This window comes from Pleurodeles waltl, chromosome 3_1 (assembly GCF_031143425.1).
Source record: "Pleurodeles waltl isolate 20211129_DDA chromosome 3_1, aPleWal1.hap1.20221129, whole genome shotgun sequence".
Taxonomy (NCBI): Eukaryota; Metazoa; Chordata; class Amphibia; order Caudata; family Salamandridae; genus Pleurodeles; species Pleurodeles waltl.
In genome coordinates, this window is record NC_090440.1 from 1,401,118,895 (window position 1) to 1,401,141,296 (window position 22,402).

The 22,402-nt window shown below is 44.5% G+C and overlaps 1 protein-coding gene across 1 annotated transcript in view; it reads right to left on the reverse strand.

Annotated features, from left to right (window-relative positions):
* Positions 1-22,402, reverse strand: part of LOC138283582 (NXPE family member 1-like) — a 64,337-nt gene that overhangs the window by 21,886 nt on the left and 20,049 nt on the right. Inside the window, exons 3-4 of the mRNA XM_069221519.1 lie at positions 19,326-20,029; positions 14,336-14,403 (exon numbers count right to left, since the gene is read on the reverse strand). Coding sequence (XP_069077620.1) covers positions 14,336-14,403; positions 19,326-20,029 — 772 coding nt within the window. The remainder of the gene's footprint in view (positions 1-14,335; positions 14,404-19,325; positions 20,030-22,402) is intronic.

Below are 22,402 nucleotides of genomic sequence, written 5' to 3' on the forward strand. Positions count from 1 at the left end.
AAGCCAGAGTAACAGAGGACTCTGGAGTCCAGTTTGGGTGCCCCTGGCCTAACCTTTGCACAAAATGGAGGCAAGATGGTTTTCTCAGACAGTGGAAGTATATTGATGACATGCTGAAGCTGGAGGGAGGAGATCTAGACACTTGAGTGAGGGTACGGGAGACAAGTCTCCTTTAGAAATTGAACTAGGCCTTTACTGAATAAGGAGCTGTTGATTAGTCTACCTTAAACACTGCCATTTTATAGATGGTGGGGGTGAAGGGTGGAACTGTAGGCTATATTGTGCAAGGTGTCCCACATTCAAACGACTGATGACAGTATCAGCTAGGTGCAAAAACCTCACACCTCTTTGTCCCACTGTTGTGAGGGTTCCAGGCTGGAGACAAACCTCTTTTTAAAAACATCAATCAACAAAACATGTCTTTGAATAGCAGATTGGGAAAGACACTTGAAATAACCACCCAAACCAGTTCTGAAAGTGCAGACAGTGGATCCTCATTTCAAGTCTACTTTACTGTACATAGGTAAGACACATTGACTTGGGTTTCGAGCTCCGAGTTTGCTTTGACTAGGGATGGGAGTATATAAAAAAAGAGTACACTGTTCCTAAGAAGCAACAATGGAGACAGGTTCTATACTGGCAGTTCCAGTACTAGAAGAAGTGGGCCCTCACACACCCATGGGATGTCATGCTTCATCATAGGGCCTGCTTCACGTCAGACTGGCACTGCAATGTCTGATGGGCCCCCGGAGAGGGCACTCTGCCAGAGGTATTTACCAAAAGTGTGTGTCTGGAAAGGGGTTAGGAATGTATCTGAACCTACCCTACAAAAGCAGAAAAAAATCAAAAACTAGGATAAAATTGGCTCACGGTCCTCCAAAGGCTAATTTTAATTGGAGTGGAAGACCTTGGTCAAGATAAAAGAAAATAGGCAAATGGAGAGTGGATACGGAGTAAGGTTTCTCCACTCACACAGTGAAAGTGTTGTAGAGAATAATCTTCCCAACAGCTAATAACTCAGGTCAACATGTTTCGTGCTGTCGTGCCCCCGCGCTTCATCAGGACCAAAAATAGCAATTCATTTTCTGCTGCGCTACATTCCTCTAAAAATTATCGAGCCGTAGATTTTACTTACATGAACATTACACAGAAAGTAAAAAACGAAGAACCTGTGTGACAAAAGGACAGAGCATTATCTCTGAATGTCATTTAAACAATCTGATCAACAGCTCTCAAAAACAACCAGTGATGTTGTGAGAAAATCATGTGATAATTGTGAACAAAGAGCCATGCACCATTAGGTACCTAAATAAACTCCTTACCCTCCCTTCCTTGGGAACGAGTACCTTGGGATCTAGCTGACCCTGGGACTCACAATTCTAAGTAAAAATACGGAAAACAAAGCGAAAAAAAGTCATCATCATGACTTAAAAACTATATGGAGAAAAAAGAAAGAAATCTGCCATGAGTACTTCAAACAACTGTTAAATATACAGCAAAACACATAACAGAAATAAAAATGAAAATAACCTGTTAAATATTTACAGAAGTATAGGCAAAGCAGAGTGCAAAATGTAAATAGGCTGATGGCCAGAAAAAATCTCATATTGACTGCGGAGTAACATGCTCCTTCAAAACTAATTGAACACTGAACATTGTGAGTCGGCTAGGTACACAACTGACAATTCTTACACAGGCCTGCCACTGCAGCCTGAATGAAATAACGTCCACGTCTTTTCACAGCCATTTATCACTGCACATAAGTAACTTATAATTCATCTATATGTCTAACACTTACTTAGTGAAGGTTGGGTGCCAAGTTACTTAGTGTGTGGACACCCTGGCACTAGCCAAGGTGCCCCACATCGTTCAGGGCAAATTCCCCGAACTTTATGAGTGCGGGGGCACCATTACACGCGTGCACAATATATAGGTCACTACCTATGTATAGCATCACAATGGTAACTCCGAACAAGGCCATGTAACATGTCTAAGATCATGGAATTGTCACCCCAATACCATTCTGGTATTGGAGGGACAATTCCATTATCCCCCGGGTCTCTAGCACAGAACCCGGGTACTGCCAAACTGCCTTTCCGGGGTTTCCACTGCAGTTGCTGCCAACCCCTCAGACAGGATTCTGCCCTCCTGGAGTCTGGGCAGCCCCAGCCCAGGAAGGCAGAACAAAGGACTTCCTCTGAGAGGGGGTGTTACACCCTCTCCCTTTGGAAATAGGTGTGAAAGGCTGGGGAGGAGTAGCCTCCCCAAGCCTCTGGAAATGCTTTGATGGGCACAGATGGTGCCCATCTCTGCATAAGCCAGTCTACACCGGTTCAGGGATCCCCCAGCCCTGCTCTGGCACAAAACTGGACAAAGGCAGGGGGAGTGACCACTCCCCTGACCAGTACCTCCAAGGGGAGGTGCCCAGAGCTCCTCCAGTGTGTCCCAGACCTCTGCCATCTTGGAAACAGAGGTGTTGGGGGCACACTGGTCTGCTCTGAGTGGCCATTGCCAGCAGGTGACGTCAGAGACCCCCTCTGATAGGCTCTTACCTTTCTTGGTAGCCAATCCTCCTTTCTTAGTAGCCAAACCTCCTTTTCTGGCTATTTAGGGTCTCTCCTCTGGGGAATTCTTCAGAAAACGAATACAAGAGCTCACCAGAGTTCCTCTGCATCTCCGTCTTCGACTTCTGCCAAGGATCGAGCGCAAGACGACTACCAGCAACATTGTAGCGCCTCATCCTGCCGGCTTTCTCGACTTTTTCCTGGTGGTGCATGCTCTGGGGGTCATCTGCCTTCACCCTGCACTGGAAGCCAAGAAGAAATCTCCTGTGGGTCGACGGAATATTCCCCCTGCTAACGCAAGCACCAAAAGACTGCATCACCGGTCCTCTGGGTCCCCTCTCATCCTGACGAGCGCGGTCCCTGGAACACAGGAACTCTATCCAATTGACTCCTACAGTCCAGTGATCCTTCAGTCCAAGTTTGGTGGAGGTAAGTCCTTGCCTCCCCACGCTAGACTGCAAACCTGTGTACTGCGTGATTTTCAGCTGCTCCGGCTTCTGTGCACTCCTCCACAGATTCCTTCATGCACTGCCTAGCCTGGGTCCCCAGCACTCCGTCCTGCAGTGATCAACCCTCTGAGTTGGCCTTCGACGTCGTGGGACCCTCCTTTGTGACTCTGAGCCAGCTCCGGTTCACAAATCTTCTAAGTGCCTGCTTTGGTACTTCTGCGGGTGCTGCCTGCTTCTGTGGGGGCTCTCTGAGTTGTTGAGCGCCCCCTCTGTTTTCTCCTCCAAGGGGCGACATCCTGGTCCTTCCTGGTTCCCAGCAGCACCCAAAAACCTCTACCGCGACCCTTGCAGCTACCAAGGCTTGTTTGCGGTATTTCTGCATGGGAATACTTTTGTAACCTTCAGCACGACGTGGGACATCTTCCATCAAAAGGAGGAGTTCCTAGTCCTCTTCGTTGTTGCAGAATCCTAAGCTTCTTCCATCCGGAGGCAGCTTCCTTGCACCTTCATCTGGGGTTTTCTGGGCTCCTGCCTCCCCGGACACTATCGCGACTCTTGGACTTGGTCGCCTTGCCTTGCAAGTCCTCAGGTCCAGAAATCCATCTTCAGTGCTTTGCTGGTGTTTGTGGTTCTTGCAGAATCCCCCTATCACGACTACTGTGTCCTTGGGGATAGTAGGGGCACTTTACTCCTAGTTTTCAGGGTCTTGGGGTGGGGTATCTTGGACACCCTGACTGTTTTCTTACAGTCGCAGCGACCCTCTACAAGCTCCCATAGGTCTGGGGTCCTTTCGTGATTCGCAACCCACTTTTGGAGTATATGGTTTGGTTTGCCCCTAGACCTATGTTTACCTATTGCATCCTATTGTAATTCTACACTGTTTGCATTACTTTTCTTACTCTTACTTACCTGCTTTGGGTTTGTGTACATATAACTTGTGTATGTTACTTACCTTCGTACTGAGGGTACTCACTAAGATACTTGTGGCATATTGTCATAAAAATAAGGTACCTTTATTTTTAGTAACTCTGAGTATTGTGTTTTCTTGTGATATTGTGGTATATGATATAAGTGGTATAGTAGGAGCTTTGCATGTCTCCTAGTTCCGCCTAAGCTGCTTTGCCATAGGTACCTTCTATCAGCCTAAGCTGCTAGAAACACCTCTATTCTACTAATAAGGGATAACTGGACCTGGCACAGAGGGTAAGTACCACAAGGTACCCACTATAAGCCAGGCCGGCCTCCTACATTGGTGGTGCAGCGGTGGGATAAGTGCTTGCAAGTGCTTTACCACTTTGTCATTTGGTACTTTTCATAAAAGAATCATATACCAAATAGTTCAGTATATGTACACTTTACCAAAAAAGTTTACTTTTAACAAAGTTCTGAAAAGTTTTTGAAAACTTCTAAAGGTTTTCCCAAAGTTTGAAAAAGTTTTTTCTCTGTACTTTCTAAAGTTCTAAAACTTTTTCTTTCTCACTATCCTTAAACCTATACTATCATGTCTGTTGTAGAGCCTACTCCCAAAACTGTTAATGCAACATATGAGAGTTTAAACTACAAAAGTTTAAAGGGTCTCTGCCTGGATAGAGGTTTGAGTATAGGAAAGAATCCTACAAACGAGTTTCTCTTTAACATGCTTGTTGTAGATGACCAGAACCAGTCTGGACCATCAAATGAGAGGTTAGAAAAGGGAGAAGCTTCCCAGTCAGATTCAGAGGAGTCCCCTGGCGAAGCTGGGGAGGGTTCTTACAAGGGTCTGCCCCCTAGCAGGATACCTAGTGATGCTGGTATTGATAGAGGTTCCCACAACAGTAGGGCATCCTTCATCCCTAGAGGCCAGGTTACTAGGGTCCAGACAGTTAGAGACAGGTCCCCCTCTGAAACTTCCCACATTTCCTCTGTGTCAAAGCATTATGAGGATAACTTGTTAGAAAGGGAACTCAAAAAGTTGAGGGTTGCAGAGACCAGACTGAAGCATAAACAGCAGCAGTTGGCCTTAGACAGAGAATCCCTAGACATAGAGAGGGATAGAGAGAGGTTGGGGTTAGTTCCCCATGGTGGCAGCAGCAGTATTCCAGATAGCAATCCTGTTAGAGAGCAAAATTCCAGGAATCCCTCAAAGGCAGTGGGCTGCTATTTTGTGGCTATCTTTCACTGGAAAGGGTAGGGATAGGCTCCTTACTGTTAGAGAAAGTGAAGCCAATAACTACAAAGTTTTGAAAGATGCACTCTTGGATGGATTCAGCTTAACCACTGAACAATACAGGATTAAGGGCCAGATGTAGCAAAGGCTTTTACCCATTCTATGTTTATGGGAAAATGTGTTCGTACATATGGCCCAAAGTTCAGAGACACCAGAAAAGAGTCTTCTCAAGACTGGACAGATTTTGTGAACAGTCCAGTGAAGGCCTTGAAAGGGTGGTTGCATGGCAGTAAGGTATCGGACTATGAAAGCCTGTACAATCTTATTCTGAGAGAGCATATTCTTAACAATTGTGTTTCTGACTTGTTGCACCAATACCTAGTGGACTCTGATCTGACCTCTCCCCAAGAATTGGGAAAGAAGGCAGACAAATGGGTCAGAACAAGGGTAAACAGAAATGTTCATACAGGGGGTGACAGGGATGGCAAGAAGAAGGATGGTAAGTCTTCTGAGAAGGGTGGGAACAAAAGTAACCATTCTTCATCAGGCCCACAAAAATCCTCTGCAGGTGGTGGGTCCAAATCCTCTTCTAATAATCAACCTAAAAAGCCTTGGTGTTATTTGTGCAAAGTCAAAGGCCATTGGGCAAGTGATTCCACTTGTCCAAAGAAAAACACCAAACCTCCCACCACCACAACCCCTGCTGCAAATTCTAGTGCCCCTAGAAATAGCAGTGGTAGTGGGAAATCTACTACTAATAACCAATCCAAGGGTGTAGCTGGGCACACTATTGGCAATGTAGTTGGGGTTGGTCTTGTTAGGGAGATCACAGAGGCTGTTTTAGTCTTTGATGGTGGCATTGATTTTGCCACCTTGGTTGCTTGTCCCCTTAATATGGATAAGTACAAGCAACTTCCCCTAATAAATGGTGTTGAGGTTCAGGCCTACAGGGACACAGGAGCCAGTGTAACTATGGTGATAGAAAAACTGGTCCACCCTGAACAACACCTACTTGGTCAGCAGTACCAAGTGACAGACGCTCATAACAACACTCTTAGCCACCTCATGGCTGTTGTGAATCTCAACTGGGGGGGATTACTGGTCCAAAGAAAGTTGTGGTAGCCACAGATTTACCTGTGTACTGTCTACTAGGAAATGATTTGGAGACATCAGCTTGGGCAGAAGTGGCGTTGGAGGCTCATGCAGCAGTGCTAGGCTTTCCTGGGCATATTTTTGCTTTAACTAGGGCTCAGGCCAAAAAGCAAAAAGGACAGGGTAACTTGGATCCTGGAACAATGGACCAAGTGCTCCCTAAAGCTAGGGGTAAGAGGGGTAAATCCCTACCCACTATCCCTCCCTTTACAGATTACTACCCTTCTGAGGAAAAGGAATTTCCTCCCTGTGCAGAACCTACACCAGAGGAGCTGGCAGCAGACACTGCTGAGCTTTTGGGTGGAGGGGAGCCTGCCAGGGAAGAGCTGAGTGTGGCACAGCAAACATGTCCCACATTAGAGGGTCTCAGACAGCAAGCTGTCAAGCAACAAAATGGGGATGTCAGTGACAGTCATAGGATATACTGGGAAGATAACCTCTTGTACAAAGAGTCAAGGGACCCAAAACCTGAAGCAGCCAGGAGATTGGTCATTCCCCTGCAGTACAGAGACTGTCTTCTCACCCTAGCACATGACATTCCTTTGGCTGGGTATTTGGGCCAGACGAAAACTTGGGAAAGACTTGTCCCCTTGTTTCACTGGCCTCATATGTCAGAGGACACCAAAGATTTCTGCAAGTCTTGTGTGACCTGCCAAGCCAGTGGCAAGACTGGTGGCACTCCAAAGGCCCCTCTAATTCCACTTCCAGTGGTTGGGGTGCCCTTTGAAAGGGTAGGGGTCGACATAGTTGGCCCCCTCGACCTTCCTACTGCTTCAGGCAATAGATTCATCTTGGTGGTAGTGGACCATGCCACAAGATATCCTGAAGGCATACCTTGAAGGACCACTACAGCTCCTGCAGTAGCAAAGGCCCTCCTGGGAATCTTTTCCAGAGTGGGTTTTCCTAAAGAGGTGGTGCCAGACAGAGGTAGCAACTTCATGTCTGCATACCTAAAAGCAATGTGGAAAGAGTATGGTGTTACCTACAAGTTCACCACCCCTTACCATCCACAAACAAATGGTCTGGTTGATAGGTTTAATAAAACTCTCCAAGGTATGATAACGGAACTCCCTGAAAAACTCAGGAGGAGATGGGATGTCCTGTTACCTTGCCTCCTTTTTGCTTACAGGGAGGTACCCCAGAAAGGAGTGGGCTTCAGCCCTTTGAACACCTCTTTGGGCACCCTGTAAGAGGTCCATTTACCTTTGTGAAGGAGGGTTGGGAGCAACCTCTAAAAGCTCCTAAACAGGACATAGTAGACTATGTACTTGTCCTAAGATCCAGAACTGCTGAGTATATGAAAAAGGCCAGTAAAAACCTTCAGGCCAGCCAGGAGCTGCAGAAGCAATGGCATGACCAGAAGGCTGTCCTGATCCAGTACCAACCAGGACAGAAGGTGTGGGTATTGGAGCCAGTGGCCCCAAGAGCACTCCAAGACAAATGGAGTGGACCCCATCTTATTGGTAAGAAGAAGGGTGAGGTTAACTATTTGGTAGACCTGGGCACTGGCAGGAGTCCCGTTAGGGTGATTCATGTCAACCGCCTGAAACCCTACTATGAAAGGGCTGATCTCACCCTGCTCATGGCAACAGATAAGGGACAGGAAGTAGAAAGTGACCCTCTCCCTGATCTCTTCTCCGCCACTGAAGCAGATGCCTTAGTGAAGGGAGTAGTTTTAGCAGATTGTCTGACTGCAGAACAGAAAGACAACTGTATCAATCTCCTAAGCCAATTTTCAGACCTCTTTTCACTTGTACCAGGTACAACATCCTGGTGTGAACACACAATTGACACTGGAGACAGTCTGCCTGTCAAAAGTAAAATTTATAGGCAGCCTGACCATGTCAGAGACTGCATTAAACAAGAGGTGCAGAAAATGTTGGATTTAGGGGCGATTGAACCTTCTGAAAGCCCATGGGCTAGCCCATTGGTGCTTGTACCTAAACCTCACACCAAAGATGGAAAGAGAGAGATAAGGTTTTGTGTAGATTACAGAGGGCTCAATCAGGTAACCAAAACTGATGCTCACCCTATACCCAGGGCAGATTAGCTCATTGATACACTGGCTTCTGCCAAGTATTTTAGCACTTTTGATCTAACTGCAAGGTATTGGCAGATTAGATTGGCAGAAGATGCTAAACCCAAGACTGCATTTTCTACCATAGGAGGGCACTACCAATTCACAGTAATGCCCTTTGGTTTGAAAAATGCACCTGCCACTTTTCAGAGGTTGGTGAACACAGTCCTACAAGGGTTGGAGGCCTTCAGTGCAGCATATCTAGATGATATTGCTGTCTTTAGCTCAACCTGGTATGATCACATGGTCCACCTTTGGAAAGTTTTGGAGGCCCTGCAAAAGGCAGGCCTCACTATCAAGGCCTCAAAGTGCCAGATAGGGCAGGGGAAAGCGGTTTATCTGGGCCACCTGGTTGGTGGAGAACAGATTGAACCACTACAGGGGAAAATCCAGACTATCATGGATTGGGTGCCCCCTACAACACAGACCCAGGTGAGAGCCTTTTTTAGGCCTCACATGGTACTATAGGAGATTCATCAAGAATTATGGCTCCATAGCAGCCCCTCTTAATGATCTCACTAGCAAGGAAATGCCTAAGAAGGTCTTATTGACAGCTAGCTGTCAGAAAGCTTTTGAGGAGCTCAAACAGGCCGTGTGTTCTGCACCTGTCCTAAAAAGCCCATGTTACTCCAAGAAATTCATTGTTCAAACTGATGCATCTGAATTAGAGGTAGGGCAGTACTATCACAACTGAATTCTGAGGGCCAGGATCAACCAGTTGCTTTTATCAGCAGAAGGTTGACCCCTAGAGAAAAGCGTTGGTCTTCCATAGAGAGGGAGGCCTTTGCTGTGGTCTGGGCACTGAAAAAGTTGAGACCATACCTATTTGATACTAACTTTACTGTTCAGACAGACCACAAACCTCTACTTTGGCTAAAACAAATGAAAGGTGAAAACCCTAAATTGTTGTGGTGGTCCATATCTCTACAGGGAATGGACTATAGAGTGGAACATAGACCTGGGAGTATCACCTCCAATGCAGATGGACTATCCAGATTTTTCCACTTAGACAATGAAGACTCATCTGGACAAGGCTAGTCTTATTGTCCTTCATTTGAAGGGGGGGGTTGTGTAGGAAAGTACCATCTTGCCTGGCATGTTACCCCCATTTTCACTGTATGCATGTATGTTTTAGCCCCTGTGTCACTGGGATCCTGCTAGGCAGGACCCCAGTGCTCATATTATGTGCCCTGCGTGGTGCCTAACTGTATCACTGAGGCTTTGCTAACCAGAACCTCAGTGTTTATGCTCTCTCTGCTTTCTAAATTTGTCACTGCAGGCTAGTGACTAAATTTACCAATTCTCATTGGCACATTGGTACACCCATATAATTCCCTTGTATTTGGTACTGAGGTACCCAGGGTGTTGGGGTTCCAGGAGATCCCTATGGGCTGCAGTATTTATTTTGCCACCCATAGGGAGCTCAGACACTTCTTACACTGGCCTGCCACTGCAGCCTGAGTGAAATAACGTCCACGTTATTTCACAGCCATTTAACACTGCACATAAGTAACTTATAAGTCACCTATATGTCTAACCCTCACTTAGTGAAGGTTGGGTGCCAAGTTACTTAGCGTGTGGGCACCCTGGCACTAGCCAAGGTGCCCCCACATCGTTCAGGGCAAATTCCCCGAACTTTCTGAGTGCGGGGGACACCATTACACGCGTGCACTATACATAGGTCACTACCTATGTATAGCGTCACAATGGTAACTCCAAACATGGCCATGTAACATGTCCAAGATCATGGAATTGTCACCCCAATACCTTTCTGGTATTGGGGGGACAATTCCATGATCCCCCGGGTCTCTAGCACAGAACCCGGGTACTGCCAATCTGCCTTTCCCAGGGTTTCCACTGCAGCTGCTGCTGCTGCCAACCCCTCAGATAGGATTCTGCCCTCCTGGGGTCTGGGCAGCCCCAGCCCAGGAAGGCAGAACAAAGGATTTTCTCTGAGAGAGGGTGTTACACCCTCTCCCTTTGGAAATAGGTGTGAAGGGCTGGGGAGGAGTAGCCTACTCAGCCTCTGGAAATGCTTTGATGGGCACAGATGGTGCCCATCTCTGCATAAGCCATGTCTTGGAAACAGAGGTGTTGGGGGCACACTGGACTGCTCTGAGTGGCCAGTGCCAGCAGGTGACATCAGAGACCCCCTCTGATAGGCTCTTATCTTTATTGGTAGCCAATCCTCCTTTCTTGGTAGCCAAACCTCCTTTTCTGGCTATTTAGGGTCTCTCCTCTGTGGAATTCTTCAGCTAAGGAATTCAAGAGCTCACCAGAGTTCCTCTGCATCTCCGTCTTTGACTTCTGCCAAGGATCGACCAATGACTGCTCCAGGATGCCTGCAAAACTGCAACAAAGTAGCAAGACGACTACCAGCAACATTGTAGCGCCTCATCCTGTCTGCTTTCTCGACTGTTTCCTGGTGGTGCATGCTCTGGGGGTCATCTGCCTTCACCCTGCACTGGAAGCCAAGAAGAAATCTCCTGTGGGTCGATGGAATCTTCCCCCTGCTAACGCAGGCACCAAAAGACTGCATCACCGGTCCTCTGGGTCCCCTCTCATCCTGACGAGCGTGGTCCCTGGAACACAGGAACTCTATCCAAGTGACTCCCACAGTCCAGTGATCCTTCAGTCCAAGTTTGGTGGAGGTAACTCCTTGCCTCCCCACGCTAGACTGAAAACCTGTGTACTGCGTGATTTGCAACTGCTCCAGCTTCTGTGCACTCCTCCACGGATTCCTTTGTGCACAGCCTTGCCTGGGTCCCCAGCACTCCGTCCTGCAGTGCTCAACCCTCTGAGTTGGCCTCCGACGTTGTGGGACCCTCCTTTGTGACTCTGAGCCAGCTCAGGTTCACAAATCTACTAAGTGCCTGCTCTGGTACTTCTGCTGGTGCTGCCTGCTTCTGTGGGGGATCTCTGAGTTGCTGAGCGCCCCCTCTGTCGCCTCCTCCAAGGGGCGACATCCTGGTCCTTCCTGGTTCCAAGCAGCACCCAAAAACCTCTAATGTGACCCTTGCAGCTAGCAAGGCTTGTTTGCAGTATTTCTGCGTGGGAACACTTCTGTAACCTTGAGCACGACGTGGGACATCTTTCATCAAAAGGAGAAGTTCCTAGTCCTCTTCGTTGTTGCAGAATCCTAAGCTTCTTCCATCCGGAGGCAGCTTCCTTGCACCTTCATCCGGGGTCTTCTGGACTCCTGCCCCCCTGGACACTATTGCGACTCTTGGACTTGGTTCCCTTGCCTTGCAGGTCCTCAGGTCCAGGAATCCGTCTTCAGTGCTTTGCTGGTGTTTGTGGTTCTTGCAGAATCCCCCTATCACGACTATTGTGTTCTTGGGGATAGTAGGGGTACTTTACTCCTACTTTTCAGGTTCTTGGGCTGGGGTATCTTGGACACCCTGACTGTTTTCTTACAGTCCCAGCAACCCTCTACAAGCTCCCATAGGTCTGGGGTCCATTAGTGATTCGCATCCCACTTTTGAAGTATATGGTTTGTGTTGCCCCTAGACCTATGTTCACCTATTGCATCCTATTGTAATTCTACACTGTTTGCATTACTTTTCTTACTCTTACTTACCTGTTTTGGGTTTGTGTACATATAACTTGTGTATATTACTTACCTTCTTACTGAGGGTACTCACTGAGATACTTGTGGCATATTGTCATAAAAATAAAGTACCTTTATTTTTAGTAACTCTGAGTATTGTGTTTTCTTATGATATTGTGCTGTATGATATAAGTGGTATAGTAGGAGCTTTGCATGTCTCCTAGTTCAGCCTAAGCTGCTTTGCCATAGCTACCTTCTATCAGCCTAACCTGCTAGAAACACCCCTATTCTACTAATAAGGGATAACTGGACCTGGCACAGAGTGGAAGTAACACAAGGTACCGACTATAAGCCAGGCCAGCCTCCTACAGGGTTCATTACCTGAGTCTACCACTTGCTGGAAGACTAGTTTACCTGACCTGAAGTTTTGCAAAGGTCATGTCTTCTAGTGCGGAGACCCCTTTTTCATTTCAGTTTGAAGATATGTATTGAAAATGTAACAAGTGATGAATTGCTATTTTATCAAATGCACGTTTGCGGCATGTGCTTTTATTCTGTAAATGTGTAATGAATATATTATGAAGTTTTGATAAGATCAATCAAAAACACATTTAGTGAATATTTTGTGATTGCTTATTTCAGAAATTATTCTAGAAATGTCATAAATCTTATACGTTTCCCTTCATAATTCTGTTAGTTTATTTATTTTATTCACTTGCTTTTAGGCTTCTTTAGTTTAGTTTTAGGTTCCTGAACACATATATGTAGACTCCATTTTGTGCATACAGAGACTCCATTTTTTCACTGGTATGTGTAGCGAATGGCAGCCCCTATCTTTCTAGGTCCAAAAATGGTAGCTCTTGTCTTGAACTGTACATATGTCACATCCTTTTGACTCATATCCTCCTGTCTATGGAATAGACAGAAATCCACAGTGCAACATCAGCCTGGGACAGGTGTTTTTTTCACAGTCAAATGACAAATCTAACCCAAACAATGTGTACTGTTTTTACATATTTTTTACCTTATTATTATGTCTACTGCTGTATATGATTATGTCAAGACATTTCTAAGGTGATGTTGGAAATTCCATCCTAGATAAGCTACAGTATAAAAAGGTTGCAACTTGATCACTTGTCAGGAGCGATAAACTTCATCCAGGTTGTAGCTTGCAAACCCAAATGACCATAGCACCAGATTCCATTTGACTAAAGAAGCCTTCAGCAAGACTCTCTAAGGCTCTGCAAAGCATTCCATTGTGCCTTTACAAACTGGTGCTAGGATACTGTTCTCGCACAATGCAATTTGATAGCTTTTGGCCTTGTTCTCAGAATAGCTCACAGCAATTCCTACCTATGGGATGCCACTACAGCCATCGAAGAACATGGAGCCACTGCCTTGTTGAATGCAACACTGCAGGAGAAGCCCTGTTGGAGCTGCCAGTTCACAGTCTATCAGGGGCGGGAGAGCGAGTGAATGAAGGAGGTGCCATCTGTGTGTGAAGACCCTCCATCACAGCCTGAGCAAGTCTTGCTCAGTGAGAAAACATGAAACTGTGAAAGACTGAGCACACTGTGAGAGTAATGAGGGTCATCTGTCCCCTGAGCTTAATCACTCTCCAATTTTGACTTTGGGAGGGACACACTTGAACTATAAGGGGGAATGGGGACCAACAGCAGGAAACAGCAAAATCTACCTCAGTGCCAAGAACACTAAATTGCATCTTGCTAATGATTTTGTAGTATTTAGTTCTGATGTGCATTAAAGTATTTTCTTTCTTGGAAGTAAAACATTGAGTTTTACAATAATTTATTACACTGCTGTGCGACTCTGCAGTGCTGAGCTCGTGCATACTACTTTGCGTCAAACTTGGGACTGCTCGTCATTTTTACCACTGAGAGAACGTTCTTGAAGGGGTTGTACTTCTCTCAGTTTTGAAGAGCCACAGTAGGCTGGACCTAGGGACATGGAAGGCAAACAACCTCATCTCCCACAGCTGAGGCCCAGTAGCCCTCTCTTGCCCCATATCCCACTGAAAAGGGACTGACATATCGTTTTCATTTAATTCTGGTCGTTATTCAGAGTATTTGCCCATGGCTCAGCAATCATATACACTAAGCTTCCACCCATAACATGGATGCAGTTACATTCACGGATATCTGTGTAAGGTATACACGGCTTTCAGGCCTTCCAGGCACTGGCGAAAGTCGTAGTTAAATACTGAAGAAAATGGCATGAGAGTTAAAAGCAGATATTGCTACAAAGAAAAAGCAAAGATCTAGACTTTGAATCTTTACTGGAATCCAGAAAAGAGGAAATAAGAGAAGATCTGGTATCAATAGGAAACATAACTGCTAATATCCCATAACCAGGGGCACCGCAGTGATTTCAACTTACTGTTACACTGAAGAACATTTATATCCTCAAAGGGCTTTGTCACTTCTTTACCGATGTTGGATCTGTAAGACAGCACGCAACATATAAAATGTTCTCTTGAACATAGAAATTTCGAACATATTTGCATTCCAATGGTACATTTTTACAGTTAATTGTCCCTTTCCTCCTAGCTACCTGTATGAATAGACAAAGCGATTACAATATTACTGCCTAAGCAACAACTGGAGGTTAAAAACGTGGAATTAAATCGTGGAAAGCTAAACATTCGTAAAAAACAGCAAAAACATGTAGTTTGAATAAAAATGATGTCTACGAGCTCGGTTCGTCGATTTTGAAATTGTGAAAAAGCTCATAATTTTGCAACTTTTGTTGAAAGTAGACAACAATACTGTGAGGTAGGCCAAACCTCACATGCACCCACTAAGCCTCTCTTACCCCAACCCTAAACCTAACATGAAGCTGAACAGCAACTTCACCATCAGCTAGTGCTTAACTTGTGTAGGAATAAGTGCCAGTGCCAAGAGCTCTTCTCAGAAACCTGCGGCCGGTGCAATTGCATGTCAGTGCACTGAATACCAGGGCTGCATAGTCAGGATTCCACCTCATGCCTTTTTATTTCGCTACCAAACACACTCTACCCGTTTATCACACTCTTGCAGGTTCCTGCTTCCTCCCTTTATGACCTTATTACGTCTTTCTCTTCCTCCATTTTTCCATTTTGTGTGCTGTCTCCTTTCTCGCTCTCGTAAATGTATAATGCGGAAAAATTACCTCCAGTCCCCAAAACATGATTGCTAGTGGTCTCATCAGCAACCACCGGCTCAAATTAAGCCACCACTAAACCCCAAAAACCCTGTCCAACACCTAACCTTAAAACTTACTATTAACTTTACCCTAAGCCTAACCATAGTACTAAACCGTTCACTAACTCTTCCCCTAACTGTAAATCTCACCCTTTTCTTTGATGATAATAAATATAATGGGCCTGATTACAACTTTGGAGGAGGTGTTAATCCGTCCCAAATGTGACGGATATACCACCAGCCGTATTACGAGTTCCATAGGGTATAATGGACTCGTAATACGGCTGGTGGTATATCCGTCACATTTGGGACGGATTAACACCTTCCTCCAAAGTTGTAATCAGGCCCAGTATGTTATAATGTAAAGTTCTTTTAACCTTTACAAGCCTTTTGAAGACTACCTTTTTGCCAAACATTTTGCTTTCCAGTTACGGTATTTGCAGCCTTTAAATTCAAATATTTGCTTTTGCTAACTATTTGATTCATATGTCTGACATCACACCACTGGTTACGATTTAAACCAAGTGCAGCCTTAACGTGTACTGATTTCGCCTGAGGCCCAAGTACGATATCAGATGTACTTACTTTGTCGCATAAGCTTCTTTAACCACTGGAGATGTCTACAATTTTAGATATATATTGCATTTCTTCTCTGTATCTCTAATACCATCCAGTTTTTTAACCTGAACGTGGTTGGACCATGATGTAAGTATTGGTAGCCCAGCGAAGTATGACACCAGCCACCAGCATGCATCTCCTGTGGCAGTCAGATGAAGGTAGTTTGAAGGGAGAGCAATGTCATTTGGGGCACCTCCTGCATATGAGCTGTTTGCACACTCCTCTGCTCTTCACCAGTTAAAACGTAAGCGGCAAAGTATGCTCACATTGATGTTAAGCTCCTTTTAGGTCAAGCTTATCAGGCAGTGGAACCTGGTTGCAAAAGAAACATTTTGAAATTACCAAGTACATACAGGAACTTTCGCCTGCCCCTTGCTTGCCATTGGTTAGCTTTAATGTCGCTGTTATTTGCCTGCGTATTATTCATGTCCCAGCTTGTAAATGTTGTGTACATCCTTCTCATGGAGTTTAGCCTCTTTACCATCACTCTGACTGGCTGGGTTCTATCATTTCATTGCTTTCTTTTAGAGAACTACTTTCTTCTTTTTTTTTTTTTTTTTAAACTGCCCACGAAAGTGCATGGTTTTTGTAGCTATCTCCCCTCTGTGCTTTTCTCCCCACTCTCCATCTTACTTTCCCTCATCCATGTGCTCCTCTTACCCACAGCACTCTCTTGCCTCTCTTTCGACTGTGTGCTTCTCACTCCCATGCCCCTTAGGTCCACATTGTTTTCGTTCCCTTGTGTTGCATTTTCCCCCACTCACAGTTTTGCTTCTCCTCAACCCCTCCCCAACCCTCAAGCTGGTTATCTTTTTTATTTTTAGGACGAGCATTCGAGACCTCTTGTATATACTTAAGTATATACTTCTATGCTTGTTTGTGGGGTCTCTGCTTTTTTCACTGGTTTGTTTCAGTGTCATTAAAAAATCCTTGCTTGCTAGTGGTCAATCCTTGCTCTTTGTCCCACCTTTTCCACAGTTGTACACTTCCCTGGAGCATGGCCCTAGTACTTGTACCCTTCCACTCGTGCCTATGTAGTATGTGCTTAAGGATTACTTTTTTCAAAGACTAATAGCATTTGACCAGAGCGCTAGATGTTTCAGTGGCTCCAGTCTGTTTATGTTAACAGGGCTCTAGTCTATTACTTATTTTCATCTGCAGTCATTTGGGACTTTGTTTATTCCATCCTTTTCTCTCCCTTGCCCATTTTCTATTCTTGTGTTGCAAATGCTTGTTCCTTTTGTCTGTCTCTGTGAGCTCACAGTGGCGCTTTGAACCGGACGCTTATGTCAACTGTTTGACTTTTTATTTTCAGTTTGTGTGGCAAGAAAAAGCAAATAGCTCGAACTCGACCGAACTCGAGACCCATTGCAGTTCAAATGCTTGTTTTTTTTAGCTTCTTTTGCAGACACAGTGTTCCCAGCCAGACAGTCAGCAGCTTCATATCAATATAGCATGTCTGTACACATCCTGAACTTGAAATCCTCCTCAGCCGCTTCTGCTCTTTACTCCCAACCATTGCCCCACGGCAAAATCTCTCACAAGAATCTCACATGAACCCGCCCCTCGTCTTCAGGCAGCAGTTCTAACTAAACAGCAGCTAAACTCCATCTAGAAGCTCTTAGCGCTGCTGCCCACTAGATGGTGACCACAGACCAAGAAAATATCTTGTGTGATGGCAGCATCAACATTTCAAAGATATTTCATCTTGACAACCAACAGTATTATTGCCCCGTTTCTGAGCCTGTATGTACAATGTTAACTTTGCCCAGTTGTTTAAAGGCAAAGAAGCCGTGAGGCTGGAACCTTTCATGGGTTCTCAAATTTCTATTGCCTCACATGAATGCTCATTTTGAAGCTTACAAAACAGTTTGAATTACTTGTTTCTAATGGAAAGAGCAGCAAACGAGCTGCAAAAATACATAAGAATCTGGAAGAATAGTGGGCTTGCATTTGGTGGGAGGTTCTTATCAGCACCACAGTAACATACAGAAGACAACACCTTAGGGAACAAAATGTTAAGTAGCTGCCACTCACCCGGAAATAAAATGAATGCACTTCCAAAGCAAGCTATTTAAACACAACTATGAAGGACATGTGTCTGTTTAAATACACTATTTAAGTTCTTCGGCTTTATTTTGCAGTTGGATGAATTTGAGTGTGAAATGATCAATAAGATTATCCCACTATAAGGTGCAGAGAACATCCGGACATAGTTAACTTTAGTTTCATATTTAAAGTGTCTTTCATTCCTGTCCAGTCTGTACCTGTGTTTTACCAAATACTGCCAGTTTATTCTTTAGAATGGCTCTGGTATAGTGTTGAAATTGGTATTTGTATAGTACTTCGGTACAGCTAATGTGGCCTCGAAAACTGGTTTTACTACGTCGATGTACACGAGCTGATTTTAAAAAGTCGATTTTTGTCTTTTTTTCAAGGAAGAATTTTATGTACGCTTTGGAGTTGTTTAATGAATGTAAATGCCTTTTTATGTAGACTGAGAACCCAGAATGCGCCTTGCAGTGTACATGTAATTGACAAGAAAAATATATATGCTGTCTCGCTACTGTATGCCTGTAATTATACATGCAATTCTCACTGTTTAGTTGAAGTATTCCTGGAGGCACTCAACGAGGACATGGGTAATTCTATGTACCCGTTGTGCTTCCCTTCTGTTCTAAATGTCAACTTCAGCATAGTTGTTTCTCATCTAAAATGAATTTGATGTCATTCTTGTTATGCAAGGAGGCACAGAAGGGAGAAGCTGGAAGAGGGAATGGGAGTTGCAAAAAAGAAAAAAAAAATTGACAAGTCCGGTGGCTTTCATTTTTTTGTCAAGCGTGCAAGCCGGGAGCTCTGATTGTGGGGTGGGAAAGTGGTATTCTATTGGAATTAGCATGGCAGATTTAAATTAGAATGCTAAATGGCAACATTTTATTTTTTTTATGCAGATAAAGAAAGGAAGTGCTTTAGTTATATGCAGGGCCACAGGAATTATATGATGGAAAAGACAAAATTATGAGGCAGGGTTGACCAATTTGTATGGCAAGAAAAGTCCAGGTATAAATTTACAATGCCAATAGCTCTAACTCAAACAACTGCGAGACTTTTTGCATTGCAAATGCTTGTTTTTAATGTTTTTAGTGCTTTCGTGCTGTGTTTTAAAACAGTGCCTTCACGCTTTTTTATTTGCCAACCCACAAGACCTGTATTGGTACTTCGGATCGGTAAGTAAAAAGAGAAAAACACCAACATCATTTTGTAGGCGCATGATTGCATGTTGAATGTGGTCACATTCCTTTTTTGATAGCCATGTTGTACAGCAATTGCAGTACTGTGCAGCCTGGCCACAAAAGATTGGAAAAGCCATGGCTTTCCTAATGCTTGTTTAACTCCTCCTATTGATAAACCTTATTTACTGAGATTGTTCTTTCTTAAATGTAATTTCGCTTGGGGCATGCTTGAAGCTGTACGTTAAGCGCATTTAAGGTATGAACTTGTGTGTATCATACACTGCAGCACTGGACGCCTCTTTCATTTAATGCATACCTGTGAAAACTCAACGGTCAATGAGAGATTTCTCGAGGTCGCTCAGGTAGGAGTGTTCATTGTTGACAGACATCATGGACGTGAAACCATCACAAGGAATATGGTCGGGTTTGACACAGTAAAAATATTCTCCATCTCGATCATCGGCGTACTCGCACAACTGTTTTTCTGTCTGTATTTCAAAGTTGCACTTAGTGTTGACACTGTGGGTCTGGTTGATGAACGTGCCAGTAAAATCGACATTTTCATATCCTTGATTTCTTGCCTTCCATATGGCTGCATTGGCTTCACTGGGATGTAGCAGTAGCAAGGATAACTTCAATTTGCCTTCCCAAAAAAGGGTAAAATGAACTTGATATGTTCCATTATTAAAATCTTCAATCTTCCCAGAAGTTCCCGCTCCAAGCTCAGGTGAAAAGATTCTGCCAATGAACAAGTCTTCCCCATATTTCTTTCTGTTGCCAAAATAATCGAACGCATCAATCTTTATGGTTAATTGATCGCCAACACAGTAGTTTTGCTTGGGGTCCATCAGAGTGGTCTGGCTATTTTCAGCGCTGGACGTTTGGTTCTTGTGAGTGTAAGTTACATGGGTAATCATCTGGTCGATTTTGTTGAAGATTTTGTCAACTTCTAGGTCAATGGCAGTCTGTTTAGATCTCAGCGGAGCTTTCATCTCGAACTTCAATAAGTTAGATGGATGCAAATACAAACAAGTAGAATTCTAAAACACAAAAGAAGATTTGAGTTTGTATTAATGGGGTATAGGTAATCTGGACTACTGTGCTGCAATATCTCCTTTAATCATCAAGCAATGTAACATGATGTAGTATTTTACAATATTTTACAGACATTCGCTGTCATCTCCTCCACAGCCACCTGTGTTCCACACATCTGAAGGGCTGAGGGACAGAGTATTCCAAACCTAACTGGAGAATACAGTGAAAAGGGAAAGGAATTCTGAATAATCAACTGTTTAAAAAACAAACTCAACCTTTGATTGTTTTAGAAATGGTGACATCGTATTCTTTTTTAGCGATGCATAGAGGGAAGCGTAGTTGGTGTGACCTAAGCAGGCATGTGCAAGACTTTTACTACACAACCATAATGTTGTGGCGTTGTGAATTATTGGGGTATCCCTAATTTCTGTAGTGTCCCACATTTCCCATGCCTATGACCTTGCATACTTGTCTTTCATGAGTGTTATAGGGCGCAGGCAGCCCACAAGACTTTTGTATGAAACAATATGCCTTGCTTAGCTTTCACTAGTGTGTAGAATGAAACTGGTATGCCAGAAACTCACAAACATTTGAAATGCAAGCACACACTCTGCAGTTGCTGAGCTAGAGGGGGCAGCCAAGAATGTTGCGGCCCCTCACCCTTCTTGCATTGTTCTTCCCAGTGCACCCACCGACTTGGGGAAGGGGCGAAGACAACATGGCATCCATTTAGTGAATTCACTCCAGTTGATTTTGCTAGTGAAGTCTCTCTTATTACCTGCAACTCTTCGTTTGGCCTCTTACCAATTATTTTTCTTCTGTGATTTCTTTTCTATATTTCGATGCACAGTGCTCGACCTGTGCCAAGGTTATATTATAATCCAAGCAGATGACAGAACGAACATGCTGCACTTATTTCAATGTTGCAGATACTCTGCAGTGGCTTATCACTACTCTCATGCACACTTTAGCTGGATAGCTCCTCCTCTAATAGATGGTGGGAGCTGATTTGTCATTGTGCTTGCCCCTTACTCATGATCCAGAATAACAACCAATAGAGCTTTCTATCTGGTGCTGTATCAGAAGCATCCTCATGGCAGTCCCATTTGGGCCCAAGACAGGGCAGCACTTGTGTTGGTGTTGCTGCCTGCGTTAAATGAGCTGGAGTTGCTTTGGCAATGTCACATCACCACATTCAGAGAGCTGATGAATTCAACAGATAATATAAACAAAATACTAATGTGGGCCGCATAGGGAAACAAACATGAGCCACTGTTAACTCCTGTTTCACAACCCCTGAGTTTCCCAGGTTGAATTTTATTTAAGCCCTGGCACCACACTCATGGAAAGTGTGTTTAGACGCCTAGGCCTGTCCTTGACAATACGTGGTCCATGCCGTGTGTGCATCATATAAAGTGGTGATGGCATTGTATCATGTTTTATTAAATTATAGTGTGAGCCTGACCCTTTTCTCTAAGTCTACTTACCCATTTTGTGTAAAGTTGTGTACTGAGGCCAGTGGATCCATTTTGTATGTGCTTTATTTAGCATGGCACCAGATGAAGGATAAGGACAGCTTCCAACTAACAATGGAAGCTTAGTCCCCAAATTCCTGTGGCTGGAAAGTACAGACCCAGACACTGAGGTGAGAAGAATGAGAACAAGGACCCTTTAGGAAATCCAATTAATTCCTTATAGCAAAGGACTGCTGTTTAGGGCTCACAGAGCACTGCCATTTGGTAGATGGAAGGATGGGGGGTGGACATTCTGTTTCTGTTATTGAATGTGAGGAATTTACCAGACATGACCTGCCCTTTTATTTCTCTTTGATCACTGCTTCAGGAGGGCTAATGTCAGCCAGGTGCAGAGATCACACTTGGTGCCCTGGTTCAGGAAGGTGGGAGAAACTTGTAGACAGTGACTCTGAAGTGCAAGGAATTCGCAGCCTTCCTCTGCCTTGGCTCCAAGCTGGATGGAGTAACAATACAGGGTCATTAGGCCCTTTGTGTGTGGACAGGACACAGCCTACTCATGTGTAAGTGAGGCTTTGTCCAGCTCCTCCGTCCCCCCACTCCGGTGTCGCTCATCAAGTCCCACCTAAACTTCCCATTGTGTGTGGATGCCTAGGAGGAATACACAAATCCTAACTGCACCCAGCCATGTGACCAGAGACAGCTACATGCACCAAATGGCCAAGGCAAGAAAATGCCAACTTTCTAAAAGGAATTTGTGGGCCTGACAAAAGATATATTTTACCAGGTTGAAATGCCAGTTTAAAACTGTACCCACAGGCTCTACAATGGCATGCCTGAGACTTGTTTAAAAGGGCTACTTAAGTGGGTGGAATAAGCATTTTAATTGCAGGCCTTGGGCACATT